The 19,389-nt window shown below is 39.7% G+C and overlaps 2 protein-coding genes across 3 annotated transcripts in view; both read left to right on the top strand.

The window, feature by feature from the left end:
- The window catches only part of trpm5 (transient receptor potential cation channel, subfamily M, member 5), a 42,463-nt gene that overhangs the window by 2,506 nt on the left and 20,568 nt on the right, over positions 1-19,389 (top strand). The gene's annotated exons all lie outside the window — the stretch shown is intronic.
- LOC127961865 (potassium voltage-gated channel subfamily KQT member 1-like) lies at positions 506-17,618 on the top strand. Its single transcript, XM_052561139.1, has 7 exons — positions 506-983; positions 1,074-1,200; positions 12,175-12,250; positions 13,671-13,765; positions 13,949-13,995; positions 14,164-14,225; positions 16,546-17,618. The coding sequence occupies exons 1-7, from the start codon at positions 881-883 to the stop codon at positions 16,759-16,761; spliced, it is 726 nt and encodes a 241-aa protein (XP_052417099.1). The 5' UTR covers positions 506-880; the 3' UTR covers positions 16,762-17,618.

A 19,389-nucleotide genomic window follows, 5' to 3' on the forward strand; every position in this document is an offset into this window, starting at 1 on the left:
AAGAATTCTGGCTCCCACAGATTGGTTATGTGCCCATGTGAAACACAGATTAGTCCTGCCACTTTAAGAAGTTATTCCTGATGTCAGCTCATTAGTTGTATAAGACATCTGTCCACACAATCTGTATCTTCCATTCCAACCATTTCCACCATCATGGACAATACCAAAGAGCTGTCAAAGGATGTCAGAGACAAGATTGTAAATCTGCACAAGGCTTGAATGGGCTACAATACATCAGCAAGAAGCTTGGTGTGAAGAAGCCAACTGTAGGTGCTAAGGGTACGGGACAGCTTAAGTGCATTGAGGTGCAAATGGATTGGGCCATGCACAGTAAAATCTTGGACGATAACCTCCTTCCCTCAGCCTGTACACTGAAGATGGGTTATGGATGGGTCCAGCATGACAATGACCCAAAACATACCTCCAAGGCAACAAAGGAGTGGCTCAAGAAGAAGTAAGGTCAGGAGGGGGCTAGCCAGTCTCCAGACCTCAGTCCTATATAAAATTTGTGTAGGGAGCTGAAACTTAGAGTCACCAAACGACAGCCAAGACACCTTGAGGGTTTAGAGATGATCTGTAAAGAGAAGTGGACCAAAATCCCTCCTGAGATGTGTGCAAACCTTTTGACCAACTACAAAAAAATGTCTTAACTCTGTGCTTGCCAACAAGGGTTTCTGTACCAAGTTCTAAGTCATGTTTTGCTTGGGGATCAAATTTAATTCAAACTGGTGGTATTCTGTCTCTGTCCGTTTAAAATAACCCTACCATAACAATGACAGATCCTTCATTTCTTTGTAAGTGGGCAAACTTACAAAATCAGCAGGGGATCAAATAAATATTTTCCCCACATGCCATTTTTTGTAGGTAAAGCTTCATATCCATGTTCATACCATTTTTAAAAGCATTGAGCTTGATCTCTCTCCTCACAGAGCGGGTGCCATCCTGGAACTCTCTATCCTCTTTCCAGTTCTCTACACCACCAGGTGGGTATCAAAACTTTGTTGGCTTGTTGAAATGGAGAAATGCAAAGACATCTCAGTCTGAAATTATGTGTGTGTTTTGTGTGTCTTTAGGGAGAAAGCCTGGGATTTTGGAAGTGCAGCCTCGGCCCACGCTCCAGAGGAGCAGCAGCATTGCAGATGATATGGAATCCGAGCTGGAACGAGAGATATCGCTCGTTCCAGTCACTCATGTGTCTCAGTGAGTAAAAACGTACCATTTTTAGCATAATTTAAACCGAGTCCATTTGCCAAACCGTAGACAGCAGAGAGTCAATTATTCAAGTTTCAGAAAGTTTCGCTACTTACAACATTTCAGAACTCTCCTGGATGGCATGTCATGCAATATCTAGAGGATAGGCAATTAAAAAAGCGTTAGCTTGATGGTGTCAGAGTTAGCACACCCCTGCAGTCCACACTCACAATATTGCCTCTGTAAATGCAAATGGGGTCTAATCATCCTGCTAATCTCTGCAGTCACTGGATTCTCAGCTCAAATCTTTTAACACATCTGCGCCATCTCTGCTGGAACACATCTCAGCTTTCCAAGCCCACCCACCTCAAGTGAAAACGTGGCTGGGAGAAGTGCACGGTGTATGTTTCTGGGCCCCAAAGCATTCCCATGAAGTGTGGTTATGTTGCAGGCTGTGTTTTGCCTGAGAGGAGGTCATTATCAGAATCTCTTTGGCCCATTAGCTGTTCAGCGTGTGGAACAGCGCAGGGCCTGTGTATAATGCAAACCATTTACTTACACAGGCAATGCAGCAATCCCGTCTCTGAATAATCTAATGAACCATGTCTCTGTTGGGGGTATACAGCCCATTAGATTATCCAGAGAGCCCCTTTCCATTTGCGATGGGATCCTCCACTCTAGAGTGTCTAACCTTAGGGCCTCTATTACCTGATTATAGAAAATACAAAGATGTTCAGGGTTTTTTCCATTTATTTTGAGAAACCACAAGAGGGCAGTGGAGTTTTGTAGCCCATACCCTTCTATGGCACTTCAAAGCATGAGTTTCTCTGAGTGTACAGTGGCAAAATCGCACTATTGCTGGTTTAAATGTGTATTATATCATACAGGGTGGCGTGGGAAGAAACTGAGGGAAAAAATCAGGGTGCTATTGTAGTCCAAGATTGGTTTTCAATCTTTGCACATTCTTGCATATTTACATTGACCTTGATGGAGCTGAAGCGGTAGCTGAAGTAGCTAGAATATTAAACTCAGACTCAGAATTGATACAATTACATGTTGCTTATACGCTGAGATAAATGTAATCATCTGGAAAAATGTAGGTGGATTCCACCAAAGCAACTTAAAAGAGATTTGAATTTTAATAAGGTCGGTATCATAAGTAGGATTCCTTTCTAAATCCACATTCTTAAGAGACATATTGCATCTCCTCTACAAAGGAGCCTTGTCACTACACGCTTTCATTTGATCTTTGAAGTTTAATGAGCTTTCATTCGCCTTCACACTGAGATGCAATGGCAACAGCTGGCTGTTCTCTCCCTCCCTCTCTCTCTTTCTTCTCCTGCTCAATGTGGGTGTGAGTACATGTTTATTTGTTTATGTCCAGCAGAGCAGGGTGGGGATTCAAACAGACCAGAACCATGATGTCTCTTCTCCTCTCTGCTCATCTTTTCTCCTCTTACTCAATCTCTTCTCCTCTTCGCTCCTGTCTGCTTCTCTCCTCTCCTCTCCCTTAGGACATTTGTCCTGCTCCTACCTTTGACCCAGGCTGTTAACTCTAGAGGTGGGAGAGGCACAAAAGCCTCCTCGTGCCTGCAGCTGAAACAGTTGGGCTGCGTTGGGGGTGGGGAAAGAACAATGCCACCGAAACATCTCTCTGAGACCGCCGCGCTCTTTAAACACACACTGATACACACTCTTACTACTAAATATTACATTTAGGATTGGTTGTGGCACAGTAAGGTGTGGTAACTAATGAATTTGTGATTTGAAGACTCTTAAAGTGTTCTGAATGTAGAAAGTAGTCATAGATGTTTTTTTTTTTTTCATTTCAAATACAAAGGTGTCTTTCGCAGCTGCCTGGATCAAAGAAAATAAACTCCTGTCCAGAGCGACACCGGTATAAAGATGAAATCAAAGCAAACGCAGGTGTGTCTGAAAGTGCCCATTTGTACTCACACGTATCTGCTGTTGCAGTCTTGTAGGGCTGTGGTGTGAGGTTTACCAAAGGAGACCTGAGCTGAAAAGATTGATTTATTCTCAGTAAACAGAGAAGGACTTCTAGTGGCGGAGGCCAAGCCTGGCCGTCTACACTGGTGCAGAGACAAAGAGCCATTGTCTGCGGCTCTACACACGCCAACAATAGCCTGATTGACAAGCGGTCCTAGTCGTAATGGGCTTCTGGGCTAAATAGTGCAACAGTGACTTTTGTTGGAAACACTCTTGTCTTCCAGAGCAATAATCTTCATGCTGGTCATTTTACAGAAATGCTACATGTGACTGCATTATATACAAATTTTCCTTAGAGCTGAACATACTACTAAGCTATTTATTTTTGAGTATCACCATGTTCATGATGGTATTTTTGATTCAGCAGTTAAATATTTGAAATATTTCCCACACACAGACTCGGGGTTTGCCTGTTAGAACCGAGTCTAGTGTGTGTGATGAGAGTATGCCTGTGTGATTTGGAGTGTGAGGCGTGCTGAATGGGACAGAAACATTGGCTCACTAATGCCTCTTCAGCGCGGCTTGCCAGCACAAGTTTCTTTATCTTGCCCGTCATGGCCCCTTTTCTTCCCCCCTTAACAGTAATTGTGTTTCGTTACAGTGTGTTAGAGCTAACGAGGGACATGGAGCGAGAGTCAGCCAAGCAGTGAAAGGCAGACAGAGAGAGAGGGAGAGTTGCACAGCAAGAAAGAACACATCCCAGATGATTCTCTCATTTGCTGTCAGACCAAAAGCCCAGCAAGGCTCTCTGTAGAAGTTTGTAACAGAACACTGCACATGGTGAACTTGACAACTAATCTGAAAAAAATTCCTGTTAGCAGCAGTTGACAGTTTTTTTTTTTGGACATTATTGATAGCTGATGCAAAAATTCTGTCATTATTTACTCATTCTCCTAGTGTTCTAAACCTGACCTGTCTCCTGCAAGACGAATCCAAGACAATATTAAAGAAATGGCTGAAACTCATTGCACCTTACTGCATCCTGCTGACTTCAATAAATAAATAAAATAAAATAAAATAATTATTATTTTTAAATGCTTTCTCTTCACTATTTCTTATATCCTAAGCTTGTACTGTTTTGGACAGTGTTTGAAACTTGTATTGCTTGCATCAGTAATTGCCTAATGAATAATTCTTTGCGCTACTTTGGATAAAGGTGTCTTCTAAATGAACAAATGCAAGAATATATTTCAAAAACAATTCTTAATGTTATATTTATATAAATATATATATATATATATATATATATATATATATATATATATATATATATATATATATATATATGGTGGAGTGTTGTTTTGGACCCCATTGACTTAAAAAAAAAAACAGATTAAATATTATGGTAACACTTTAGTATAGGGTCCAATTCACACCAATAACTAATTGCTTATTAGCATGTCTATTATTAACATATTGGCTGTTTATTAGTGCTTATAAAGTACATATAATGCATGACATCCATAATCCTACATAATGCCCTAAACTTAACAATTACCATATAAACTATTGATAAGCAGCAAATAAGGAGTTAATTGAGGCACAAGTCATAGTTAATGGTTAGTTAATAGTGAGAATTGGACCCTAAAATAAAGTGTGACCAATATGGGTAAAAATACTATTATGTTCTGCAAAAGAATAAAAGTTATACAGGTTTGGAATGACAAAAAATGACAGTAAATGATGACAAAATTTCTGGTTTTGCATCAACATTGTAAAATTCACACAGTACATTTGCCTCCATAACAATACATTTAACAACTCTGAGCACTAATATTTCCGTTTCACATTGTGAAAATAATATCAATGTGCCATATCGGGTTTCTTTCAGACGGCCCGGCAAAGTTAGTGACTTTGTTAGCTGGCAACACGATATGACAAAAGGCTCGGAGGCCCCTGGTGATGTATAAGGCCATGCGTTGAAATGAACGCTGTCAGTTTCTTTGCTGCTGTAATGTTTAGGATCATATGAGGCCACAAGTTTAGGACATAAGCCATTTAGTCATGGTGTATAGTAGCGGAGGACTCAATGTCAAAGTGAATGCTGCTTCGCTGTGTGTCACTCCTCATAAGGACATTTAATACTCTCCATATTCGCCTGCCGCTTTGATGCTCGGGATGAAAGAGATCTTTGCTTGGCTGAAGCCAGAGGAACCCCTGCTGAGTGTGTGTGCGAGCATCTTGCTCCCGCACGCCTTTGTGCGCACATATGTGTGTGTGTGATGGCTTCTTGCCAGCGGCCCAGACTCCGCCCCGGGCTTTTACCCCGGCGTACAACATCCAGCCTCTGGTCAGCTATTATCAGTCATTACTGCCTCAGTGGCCTTATCTCAGCTGACCACTTATTAAAATGTCATTGAGGTATTTGAGCTTGAGGGGGAAGACAGAGCTGATATTTGGGATAATGCCCTGTACCGCGCAGGCGTGCCCTCTTAAACCTTGTGATTCTCAGACGGCAGCTAATCGGAGCACTCTTCCCCTCCTCATCCACAGAGCTATTCTTAGACACACAGGGCCCCCATGAGCATTTTAGTGTCACAGTGCCACGATCCTACAGCCTGTGGTGCACACCGCCACACAAAGGTCTTCATGCTTTGACTCGCTGAGACGAGTCACAAGAGTGCACATGGCTTCAATGGGTGGGGGGGTATTGTAGGAATTGACATGTGTTTATGATTCATCATATGACGTAACAAAACATCAGGGAGGGTTTGAGTATGTGGGTCGCTACTTGGGATGATTGAGTTGTAAATTATATCTAAACTTACAATTGCTGGGGCAAAATTTCTTCCTACAGATTGGCTGCTTTTTAAAATCAAATCAATTAAAAGGAGTATATATAGGCTACTCACACATACCAAAGTTTGAAAACAAGTCTCTTATGCTGACCAGGGCTGCATTTATTTGATCAGAAATACAGTTAAACAGTAATATGAACTATTATTAACATTTAAAATAACTGTTTTCTATTTTAATATTTTTAAAAATGTATAATTTATAATAAGTGATGGTAAAGCTGGATCTTCTGCAGACTTTCGTCCGTTCTTCAGTGTCACATGATCCATCAGAAATCATTCTAATATGCTGATTTGCTGTTCAAGATACATTTCTTATTATTATCAATATGAAAGTGGTTGTTCTGAGTAATATTTTTGTTAAAATGATGATACATTTATTTCAAGATTCTTTAATGAATAGAAAGTTGGTTCACACTTTATTTTAAGGTCCAATTCTAACTATTAACAAACCATTAACTACAAATTTTGCCTTAATAAACTCCTAATTTTCTGCATATAAATAGGCTATAGGGTAGTTGTAGAGTTTAGGTATAGTTTAGGGATGCAGCATATGGTCATGCAGAATATATGCTTTATAAGTCCTAATAAACAGCCAATATTTCAATAATAGGCATGCTAAGTGAGAATCGGTCCCTAAACTAAATCATTACCAGAAGATGAAAAGAACAGCATTTATTTTGTAACAATGTAAAATCTTTACTCTCACTTTTGAATCAATTTAATACATCCTTGCTGAATAAAATAATTTCTTTAATAAGTGGAAAAAAGCTTTTGCCAAAAATGTAAATCTAGTAAAATGTACAACTCTGAAAATGTTTAATAATTATGAAAACATTATACAACAGCTTATGGATCCAGTAGTTAGTGACAATTTATCTCCATAAATCTCTTTCTATGTACATAATTTATGTGCTGGACATAATTTTACCATTATCCTTCTGTAATTTTGCATGCTCTCATTTAGTCATAAATCTGTCTGACTGGGTTTGTCTTTTGCAGTACCACGGAGGTCATGTTGGTGTGAAAGAGAGTGTTTGTGTGTGTGTACATGGATGCTTTCCAGTGATAAGAACAGAGAGAAGCCCGGTGATTGTGATGTTTTCTGTTTATCTGCATTTACTTACACTCAGATTAGCAGAGGAGGTCAAATAACAGGCTCATTTTCCTACCTTACAAACAATCAAATAAAATGCCACTGAATTTCTATCACCTTTGCAGATTCAGTTATTTCTTGCAGTTTATACACAGTAAGATCCTCCTCCTTCCCCTCTGAATTCCTCCTCTCCGTCCCCAAAATTAAATCACTTTAGCACTAATAATCAATGCAAAAGATGTTGCACATGTTGCCCTAAGGAGCGGTTGCTGACCTTGGATAAGGTGTTCTCTCATCCACCCTCCACTAATGAGGGTTAGATGCACAGAAGGGTGTATGTCATTTCCTAAAACAATTGGCCAAGCTGAGATCACCTCCTCAGACCAAATGTTGCTAGATATATATATATATATATATATATATATATATATATATATATATATATATATATATATATATATATATATCATGACTACCTTTAAAATGCATTATACATAAAGGCTTAAAAATAATGTTTACAGGTTTGAAGCGACATTAACAAGAGATGACAGAATTTTCATTTGTTTAGGTAACTATCCCTTTGATTTTGTCTTGCTTGTTGTGGGATTATTGTTTTGTAATAATCACAATGTCAGTACATTAAGGTACATAATGCAGGGTTAATGCTTTCTAGACAAACTTCTTTGCATGTTTCAGTTTCATCTATGGCCCTCCAGTGGATTTGCAGTTTCTTTCACATCTGGCTGCTTTTGTTAAGCAAGCTCAAAAAAGAAAAAAAATATATATATTAGGAAGGGAAGAGAGATTTGCAGTCTGCCTTTGGCAGAAATAAGACCTCATATGATTGTCTCCCTTTCTCTTTCTCTCCCTATCTGTCTGTTTGTCTGTCACTCCATCTTTTTCTTTCTTTCCTTTTTCTGTCCCAGTGGGAGTCTTTCTCCCTTTGCGTACGTCTCCACCAGTGTTCACCATTAGCCAGGCTTTGTGCCAGCACTAGAGGCAGATGGTGACCCTGCTGGGGTCATGAGACCAGCGTTGCTATGCTGGTAACCATGACTGGAGAGAGGAAGTGGCACTGCTTTAGGGACAGATGGGGTGGTTCCCATGTTCTATCTCTTGTGTCCTCCACCTCTCTCTCTCTCTCTCTCTCTGTCATCTTTGCATGTTCCATTGGAATGACAAACACCCAGGGAGGTATGATTCCTGAACTCTGTGCAGATCGCTGGCAGATTCCAACCTGAGCTTATCAATTTAGCTTCTGTAGTTTCAAATAATGTTCCACCAAAACATGATCATCCTTCCATATCTATCTCTGAGATTCATGTCACACTGATCATTATACCATAGATATTTACTGCTCAAGAGTCATTCAGCGCTTCACATCATGTAAACCCTTTAAGAAAATGCTGTTCTTTTCAGCTTTCTATTCATTCATTTTTCTTCAGCTGCAAATCAGCACATTAGAAACTACTTTGATTATGTTTTTATTACCTTTCTGGACATGGACAGTATACCGTACACACAGTTTCAATGGAGGGACTGAGAGCTCTCAGACTAAATCTAAAATATCTTAAACTGTGTTCCAAAGATAAATTGAGGTCTTACTGGTTTGGAACGACATAAGGGTGAGTTGTTAATGACATAATTTTCATTTTTGTGTGAACCAACCCTTTAAGAGAAGATATCGCCACCAGGAAAGCAGTTTTTATAATGAGATGGTGATCTGAGATCTCCTCTATAGGCTTGACGGGAGGCCTACAGAGAGCCTCTAACACCATAGCCAGGTCCCACGTTGGGACACAAGAACGTACCGGAGGTCTCAGCCTCAGCGCACAGTGAAAGAAACGTGTAACTAGGGGGTGTCTGCACACTGACTGGCCACCAAGAGGGGCATGGTAGGCTACAATGGCCGCCACGTAGACGTTCAGGGTGGAATGGGACCACTCTGCGGGGAAGTGGGCCTGCAGGATTTCCCGACCCAGAACTCCGCTTAGACCCACGTTCCTGAGACGGGGGGAGCATGTGAGGCGACGATCTGTTTTTGTGTCTCCCTGTATGAGGAGTTGGTACATGGCGGTAGCTGCCCCCGCCCGGCAGCCTCCGGAACTAGAGAACGAAGAGGGAGGAACTGCTGGAACGCCGCCACCTGTTTGCGAGCCTCCTTGTACCTGTTGACAATGGAATTAACGGTGTTGCCGAACAGGCCCGAGGACACAAGCAGGGCATTCATAAGGCAGACCCTATCTTTGTCCCTCATATCTGAAAGAGTCAGCCACAAAAGTCTCCCCGCAGCCACCATAGCTGCCATAGATCGCCCAGTGCCACGGGCGGTCTCTTTAGTAGCACGGAGAGACAAATCAGGGGGACTTCTGAGTTCCTTGATATCCTCAGATTTTACATGCTCATGCTCAACTAGTTCCTTCAGCAGGTCACTTTGGTATGCCTGTAACACTGTCATGGTGTGCAGACATGCACCAGCCTCACCCACTGCTGAGTACCCCTGGCCCAACAGCGCGGAGGTGGTACGCAGTGGCTTTGAGGGCAATGACGGATCCTTCAAAGACGATGACGTACCTTGAGACAGTCTTATAGCCGCGCTCACTCATCTCCGTTACATTGCCGTAATGATCAGAAGTGGTAATGAAGAGGTGGGACAAGAAGGGCTTTGCCCATGATTTACACGCCTCGGTGTGCAAATTGGGGGAAAAAGGCAGGCTACAGCGTGGAGGTGGTGGCTTAGTTTGCAGAAAGCGCTTATCCAACTTGCTATTCTGCAGTTCAATCTATCTCTCCGTGGGCCAATCGATGTTCATCTTACAATCTCCAGCAGCTCCTCATAGTGGGGTAACTGAGGGGGGTGAATCCTCATCAACGCCTACCACGTCTACCTCCTTGGAGGAAGACAGGTAAAGCATCGAGCCTTCTCCCTGGCGGGAGGGGCGGGGGTGGGGTAGCGTCGGAGCGTGCTTCGGATCCCTGAGAATGGGTACTGGATCTGGCGGGTGAGGAAGAAGATAGGGACTCGCTCATCTCCATTCCTTCCCCCAGATCCAACTGTGACTCTGCATGCTCCGCTCCGAGGCAGACAGCGCACAAACTGTGTGTATCCCCACCCATAATGTAATGCGGGCAGGGAGGAACACACAGCTTGAAATGCTGCCTGCCCTCGCCCAGTTTGTGCTTAGCCTTTTGAGGTGTTTTTGACATGTTTGGAGGGACATAACAACCCTTAATAAGACTCACAAACTAATATGTACAGACACACACAGAGCACTTGCTGAAAGACATGAGGCTAAATGCCGGTTTTGCTGCACATGCTTTAAAACTTTCTGGTCTCTGACATCACCCGCCTAAGATGTCTCGCCCATCCATTGGTCTTATTACACACATGAGTCACGGTGAAGGTGTTCCCAAAGTGTTCTCCGACACAGCTCAAGTTCCTGAAGAGGAATTCCAAGCTTCAATTTTGTTATACTAGTCTTGTTTATTTTATCATAATTATAATGTGTATCTGTTTCCAAGAATATATATTCATGGAAATAGATCATAAACTAAGTTATACTAAATATGCAAAATCGTATCAGTTTTTACATTCTGAAGTTTTCCATTACCTCTTTTCCTCCTCTATTAACAGGGGTTGCATTACCATTTGTATGATAATGCTCAAAGCTATGAAGGCTTGCTATTTAACCACTGGCAAAATAACCCAGAGGGATGCTGCTTGAAGTCTAGAGTAGCACTGCCAAAGAGCAGTAAATTGGCAGTTGCCTGCAGCACGGCATATCCCTCATTTCCCTGTAGCCCGCAGCAAGGGAGAAACCAGAAACTGTCAGCCAGCCATGTCCATTAAGTCAATGAGGCTTGATAGCCTGCAGCCAGTCTTCTGCTAATGCAGTTTAAAGAAACTTGTGTGAGTGCACTCAATCTTTTGTCAGAGTGACATGCAACAGACACGAGCCTTAGCATGCTAACATGATACAGGCACATATCGCATATAGCCGACGTGTAATAGAAAGTGTAGCTCTCATACTTAGGCTTTCTTTGAGCAAATGTCCTGTTCCCCTAGATAACCTTGGGTCTCCTGGGAGTCAGCGCCCTTCCCCCCATCAAATCTCAGTGCTGTGGATTTTGAAACCTTTGAAAAGCAAAGAGAGCCTTGTATTTTCTCTTAGACACTGTGTCCTGGTCGTGACCCTTGTGCTCAATGACCACTTGCAAAGGTCCTGACCACATAAACAGCATCTGGAGTGGCTTTGGACTGCACCTGAAGGGCCTGCTGGAGGCGGCTGATAGGATTGTTTTGCAAATGGTTTTGAAAATGTGAAAGGTCATTGATTGTGCTTAGTTAGTTAGTGGTGACATAAACAACCATAATGTCAGATGCCACAATTATGACCACAAAAAAAAAATGCAGTTTTCATTTCCTAAAACTGTAAAATTCTTCAATAATCTTAAGACTTAAAGGGAAGTTAAAATTCTGTCATTAATTACTCACCCTAGTTCCAAACCCATAAGACCTTCGTTCATGATCAGAACACATATTAAGATATCTTTGATGAAATCTGAGAACTTTCTGATACTGCAATGACAACATTGGAACTGCCGTGTTTAAGGCCCAGAAAGATAGAAAGGACATTGTCAAAATATGACGTCACTAGTTCAAGCTTTCAACAATTCAACAATTTCTTCTCTTCGGTGTCAGTCTTCAATATGTTTTCAGGAGAATAGATGCACCAAAGTTTAACAGGTTTGGAATGACAGGAGTAATGGAACTTACAGCAGTAATTAATGAAATAATTTTAATTTTTAAGTGATCTATCACTCGATCGAGTGAACAAAATAGTAAATTGAGGGAACGCAATAGTAATCGTGTGCACGTTTTAGTACATTGAGGGAATTAATTAGTAAATCGTGCACACAATTTAGCCTACTATTTTTTCCTGCATGACATGTGCGGGGATTCGTACTGCACAGTTGAAAAAGAAAGTCATACAATAACACAGTTTTCAATTTGAGTGAACTGTCCCTTTAAAATGGGCTTTAAGTATCTTTTCTCCATACTAATCATGACACATAACCACACAGGTTGCGGGATTCCCACCGAGCTGCCATTCGTGTGATCCAGAGAATGTTCTACTTTGTAGCCAGAAAGAATTTCCAGGTAAGATTTTAATTTTTCTGCTTGCAAAAACAACGAAAATGTAATCAAATTAGCATGATGTTTCGTGAACGTGATGCTATTATGCATATATGATAATAAAGAAACATCAGTGACTTTTAAATTCACGTTTCCAGCAAGTAACATTCCTTAATGAATTTCAATGTAAGCAGTGAATAAGTTGCCTTTTGAAACGTAAAGAAGGAAAGATCTTGAGTTGAGACTCATTTGGTAATAGCAGATGCTCTGCCGGAGTCCTTAAAAATACTTGCTAACCTTAATAGCTGTCCTACACAGTTTCTTCTTCTTTGTGCGATTGTGTGACACTTGATACTCGTTACTGCACTTTGTTTGTTCTTTCCCTTTGCCCTCCCATCCTTTCATTTGAACCGCTATAGCCTCAGTCATCTCTCAATCCCCTTATTTTCTCCAAGTCCTTCTCCCCTCCTCTCACACACTCTTGCGACACAGATCACGCACTTTGGAGTGTTTGTCAAATGCTGCTGGCTACATTTGCTGTCTGATGTCATGACGGTGTTTACCCTCCTTTGAATGGATTTAGCTTCTCCTGAAGTGTGTAATTTGTTCCGGAGATGTGTGAACGTTTGGTTATTTCACTGACATTAATCAAACTGAGTTTAAGTTCTGTAGCAAACCTGGAGCTTCAGACATTTTCCCTGTGTTAGTCAGGAACTCAAATAAGTTGAAATAGCTATAAGCATCATCACCTGTGCTCAATTATGCCCTGAGAGCAATGATTAAGTGTTTGATCAGTTTGGTGTCAGCAGATAAGAATCGGTTTCCTCAAAGTTGACAATCAAAAGGAAATATTTCCCCTTTGGGCTGGTTTGATTTTGTAGGCTGGTTGTATGAAGTAAAGAGTTCACCCTGGTGATGATTTTATTCTTCAGACTTTATTAACCTGAAGTTTCACTCATGGCCAACCATTAGGGCCTTAGGCAAGACCATATCAAGATTTTATGTTTAAAATGTAGAAACGTATAAGGAAGTTGCATTCTCTCAATATGAGTTCAAAGTGTAAGAATGATGCAATAATTCAAAAAAATCTTAAAATCATAAAATCTTAATGTACTATAATAATAAGTTAAATGTATGTTAAATATAAATATTTAAGTTAAATATAAACATAGGTCCTATGCACATCTTTCCTTTTATATAATACCATTTTTGTTCTTTTATTCAGCAAGGATGCATTCAATTGCTGGAAAAAAATAAAACTGACACTAAAGGCATCTATAAAGAACTTTTCATTAAATAATACTGAAACAAATGTCTGTGTGTATGTATGCGTGTAGTCTTTTTCCAGTAACGTTAACAAAACCCTGGAATAGTACTGTATTTTTCGTAAACATGACTATTTGATTATAATTGAAATATTCTATCATTTTGGCTGTTTTTGCAGCAAGCACGTAAACCGTATGATGTGAGGGATGTCATTGAGCAGTATTCACAGGGTCATCTCAACCTCATGGTGCGCATCAAGGAGCTACAGAGAAGGTGGGATGAGGACTTTAACATTTCTAAACATGGATGGCATTTATAATAGCGAAATTAATGACTGTTTCATGACCTTTGGGTAAATAAAGCTGAGAAGTTAAGAGTACATCCATCCCTGTCTCACATTTCATCTGCCATTTCTGTACATCAACATTTCCCATGCTGCACACTTGGCCCTGACAGACTGGATCAGTCCTTAGGGAAGCTGTCTTTCTTCCAGACAAGTTCAGGTAAAGCTCACTCATTACCCTCTCTCATTGCTCAACCCCACACATTGTTTTTCTACAGTTTTGACCCCCTTGTTGTTCTTAATGTTGGTGTTTATTGTTGTCTTGTAGTCTTAGTGCACATTCAAGTTTATGCAGCATTTTTTATAGCACCATTTTTGTCTCTTTTAGAGCGCATGAAAGACAAAGGCATAAACACTATTGGCTCCAGACTCAACAGGATGGAAGAGAAGGTAAGCGCTTGAATATTACTGGACAGTCATAGCATTTTTGTGTTTTAAAAGCACAGGGAAAACTTTATTACTATTGAGGATTCAAGTTTCTGAAACATCTTTTTAGTTAATACCATGTGCTTTTGAATTTTACTGCGCTATAAACTCCGAAACCAATCATTTCCAAGAGGTTACTCATTAGTATAACAATAACAAGTTCCAGTTCTTTAGTTTATTAATGCACACAGCACAATTGGTTCAGCAAGGACTCTACTGATAAGGATCTGTAAGCTTCATTCATCAAGCCTTAACCAAGAGACAGAAGGAACCTCTCTCTTTCTCTGCCTTCAATCAAACATCACTTTTTGAATACTTCTCAAACATCTTCTGTGAGTGATGTGTGCTGATAAAGGAGTTAAGACTCTAAAAAGAACAGCTTTCTGGGTTGTGTGTGTGTGTAAACGTGAGAGGTCTGTTGGCCTCTCAGGATGACGGGGATTCAGGAGCTGTACAAACACTCACTCTGCTCCTGTTCATTTGCCACTCCAGCCATAAATCCTTTTACAAACAGCTCTCATCCCAGACACGAACTCGAAACAGCGTGCAGACTTGTTCACATGATCTCTCTCTCTCACATACTCACTCTCTTTCTCCCACATTGTCTCTTGTAGATGTCTGAGTAAGAAGCAAATTGACTCATTTTATGAAATGCCTTTAAAAAGCCTGTTTGACATGTTTTAAATTCTTTACTGAGAATGTTTAGAAAAGCATTGTAAGAGAAATTAGATCTTTTTTACGGGTTTCATAGCTGACATATCTTGGCATCTTTTTTCCAGTTGTATTTCCTTTTATTGGTTTATATATGAAAATCATAATAATAATCAAGTTGGTGACTTTAGGATAGATTTGATCTCATTGGCTTGCAAATGTTTGGCACAATGGCACATTTCTGTCACAATACTAGTGACTGATGCATTGAGTAGCCAAATTAAGTATTTCCCAGCAGGACACACAGTCTTTAACATTTTTTCTTTAAAGACCTGTTTGAAAATGTGTCATTAGTTGAAGAGTATGTGAACGGGATACCCTGCCCCTTACAGTGTCATTCTTCTTCCCATAATTCTGAGGTAAACAGGAAGCAGGCAGTGTTTGGTCCCCTGCCCCTTCAATCGCCGACGCTAAAGTGCCCTTTCGGTCCAGTCTATAGGCCCCCGGAACGCAATTTCTATAGAGGGGCAGCTGTACTGTTTAATATTATTGTGGAGACCATGACAAGTTTGATTTGGAATTCTTTCAGGATGATAAGGATATGATTTTCCCATCAAAAAAATAAATTTTCCATCAAATTTCAAGTTAATAATATTTCACAGAGAATAGTTTTATGGTTTACATGGTAGAAATATTAAAAGTGGTTTTTTATAGTATAATACTTTTTTTTTACTTTTAACTTGTATGCGAGTGTGAATAATTGACAGAATTTGTATTTTTTGAAGAATTTTGCTTTTAAGCTTCGACTCAAGATCTTCTTTTTCTCTGCTTGATTAGCAGTGTCCAAAAATTCATGTCTATAAGGGGAACGGCTGTATATGTTTACATGCTCTAATCTCCTGCTGCACTCTGTATGTTGGGATGTGTTTGTATGTGACCGTGGTGCCACTATCATTGTGTAAACTGTGGTTCAGCACGGAGACACTCGTCTGGTAATTTCTAATGGAGTGTAGACAGCACTGGCTCCACACATCACTTAGCCTCTACCCAAGGGAAAGAACCTCATGACATTTGGCTCCCCAACTGTAAAATAAAGAATAACAAGTATTTCCCTGACAGTTTTCTTCCTTTCAAACATGAATCCCTTTAAATATTTAACAAGAATCCCCACTGGTGTTGATGTATGATGTTTTTCATGCACATAGACATTCTAGAAAACATTCTTTTTGAAATTTCAAATAAAACTAAGAATACCACTGTACAAAATACTATTTTCAGTCTTTCTACTTGAAAATATCAGTGTTCCTTTTGTTCTTTTTTTTAACTGTAGACCTGGTTATAAATAGTTTCCACTCAATTCACTTTTAACAAATTACTGTGACCTAATCTACTCATGTTTCGACTATTCATCATCACCTAACTGATCAAACGGTAATCCCATTTTAAACATATAAAGAATAGATTTATTGCCTTTTCTAGTCTATTCATTCAGATGGGATCTTATATCAGGCGCTGGTGTTTTACAGCTTGTATTGACAGTTTGACTCTTGTTCATGCCATTTACAGGCTGACAGTTATTTAAAAAAAAAAGTTTTGAAAGTTGTGTTGAGGTCACACTCTCCTTTCCCCGCAGATCACACACATGGACAGGACACTGAACAGCATCGCAGAATCTCTTAACCTCATGTTGGCAAGGGAGAGAAGGGAAGATCTGGCCAGAGGGAAGGAACTGCGCAGCAGCTTCCACCGCCAATCAGCCACCTTCACCCTCTCAATGCCGAGCAGACAGGACAGCCTGACCAGCTCTGAGCAACTGTCCACAACAACTGTTATTCATGAGGACAGCTGAGATGCTAAAGCAGCACTAAACCACATAGCGCCTGATACTGGGTCTGTTTCAGACGGAATTCATATAAGAGATCAGTTTTGTTCGGCTTCAGCATAGGCTGATCTTGACTAATCCTGTTCATCTTTAGACAGTTGAATTTCTTTTGAAGCAACAAGATGTGTACATATTTTTTGAATACCATTAAGTATGATTTTGAGTTTTTGTTTATTCAGTTATTTTCTTATTATCTTCTTATATATAAACGGTTTTCCATACTTTTTGTGAGTGTTTGACTACTTCTGCTCCACACTCTTAAAAATAAGGGTTCTAAAATGGGTTTTTGCAGTGATGCCAAGAACTAATGGGTTCCCAAAGGAACCTTTTCATAGCGTGAAGAATATTTTAACTATATAGAAGTTTTTGTGCCATGTAAAGTTTTCATGGATAGATATAGATGCCAATAAAGAACCTTTATTTTTAGGAGTACACATGTGAACATTGTGACCTTTTTTTGGAGGGTTATGATTTTCTGAATGTTTTTAAATGATTTCTGTTGACAGGAACAAAATGTGTGCTCTTTGCTCTCGATTATGAATCACTAATAAGCTTTTAGAGGCACACAAATTTGTAAATACTGCTTAACTTCAGCAGCATAAAAACTTAGCTCTGTCCTCTCAATCATGTTTTATGTATATTCCTTCACCAATATGAATGTACTAGTTTTTGTACAAAAAAAGAAAAAAGAAATACTGTTTCCTAGAAACACTACTGATTCAATTCCCCAGTAAAATCCAAACTAATTTTTATGAAGTACTTTGTCAAAACTGCAACATTGACAAAAGTTCTATCCTGAATAAACATCTTGATTTTTTCTTTTTCCCATGTTTTCAGTGTTTTAATTTCTGCCATGTTTCGGTGAGGTCAAACGCCACAAGTGTGTGGGCAGTCTGGCTTCCCGCTCTTTCCCTTCGCCATCTGACCAGAATTGTGCTATTTATGCTGGTGTGGAGGCATTTATGGCATTCGGTAGCAGTTGTCTTTTTTTTTTTTTTTAAAGTCTTTCAGTGACACTTTCAGAATTCCTTTAGAGCATCCTGACAGATCAGTGACTTATGCAGCACACGACCATATGGGGAGCTCCGTGACCTCTGATCTTATAACAATACATTGGCTCTCAGGGGTGAGGGGTTTTGTTGCTATGGGGATGACTACATGCACACCCTCTGACCTTATCCTGGGCAGGAACACGGCTGTCCACTCTGCCTTTGTTCGGCACAGCTCCTCGTATGGACCATTGTCACCTGTAATATGTGCAACAAATCAGACATTCCGTCACATACGCATTCCTGAAAACCATGAAAATTTTGTCTTTATCACGCCTTTCTTGAAGGCTTAGGATTACATTTTGGGAAAGCTGAAGTAGCAAACCAGGATGTCAGCTTCCTCTATAACCATTTGTGCCAACTTAATCTCAAGTCAATAAAACCAAACCAGTTCATATCTGGCTTATAAATTTCCAAATAAATGAATAAATAGTCCCAAACGGTCCCTGCTACACTTTACCTCCTCATGGCAAGACAACTATGTCAACAAAGGAATCAACAGGACAACAGTATTGGCAGACACCACAGAGAGCAGGCATGCTACAGAGGGGGTCTGGCCCATATGCCGCCAGATAAATGATAAGCCTTTGTTATTCGTTTAAAAGGACGTACTGCTGTCACTGTCTCTGGGACCGCTGAGCAAACTTTGGGACCAAATGCCATTAATTCAAGCTAGTGAACCCATAGAGGTGTATCCAGCCTTGAAGACACAGCTTGCCAGTGCCTCCGCTAGTTTTATGGGTTTTATTAGTGAAAGAAAACCAGCTCTGAAATAGAAAGGGCTGCAGGGCTGATGGTTTTTGCTGCATACTGCAGATGAATTGTTTTATATATATATATATATATATATATATATATATATATATATATATATATATATATATATATATATATATATATATATATATATATATATATATATATATATATATATATATACATATATATATATATATATATATATATTGTTTGTTTTCTTTACATAAATTTAATTTTTTTATATAAGAATTGGTAAAAATGTATTTGTATTTACAATAACTATTTAACTTATTTCAATTATTGGATCTTTTTTTTTTTTTTTTTTTTTAGTTTAGCACATATAGCTTATTGTAGTATTTTGAATACAGCAGTTTTTTCTTTAAATCATTGCGCAATATTTCGTATTGGTTTTTAGTCAAATAAACGAGAACGATTTAAATAATGGTTTAGTCAGAATAAAAGGATTCGATTTGAGCTCTTAACTTCATTTAATGATGTACAGACTGCACGGGCTGGGTGAATGTGTCTCTGTGGGGTTTGCTGATAAAAGTCGAGGTCCCTTGAGCCTGAGGAGGTGATCCATCTGGTCAGGAAACCCAGCTGAGCAATAACGGAACATATTGGAAACCCTGTCAATCTGGACATAATGATTTTAGTGTAAAAGCTCAAATAATGAGGTTCAGATAAACCCTGGGGGATTTCTCACATTACAAGTAACACAATAACATTTATTAAAATCCTCGTTTTTCATTAATAATTATGAAGCACGGTGGTGTAACAATATTTG

Source organism: Carassius gibelio, chromosome B7 (genome assembly GCF_023724105.1).
Source record: "Carassius gibelio isolate Cgi1373 ecotype wild population from Czech Republic chromosome B7, carGib1.2-hapl.c, whole genome shotgun sequence".
Classification (NCBI taxonomy): Eukaryota; Metazoa; Chordata; class Actinopteri; order Cypriniformes; family Cyprinidae; genus Carassius; species Carassius gibelio.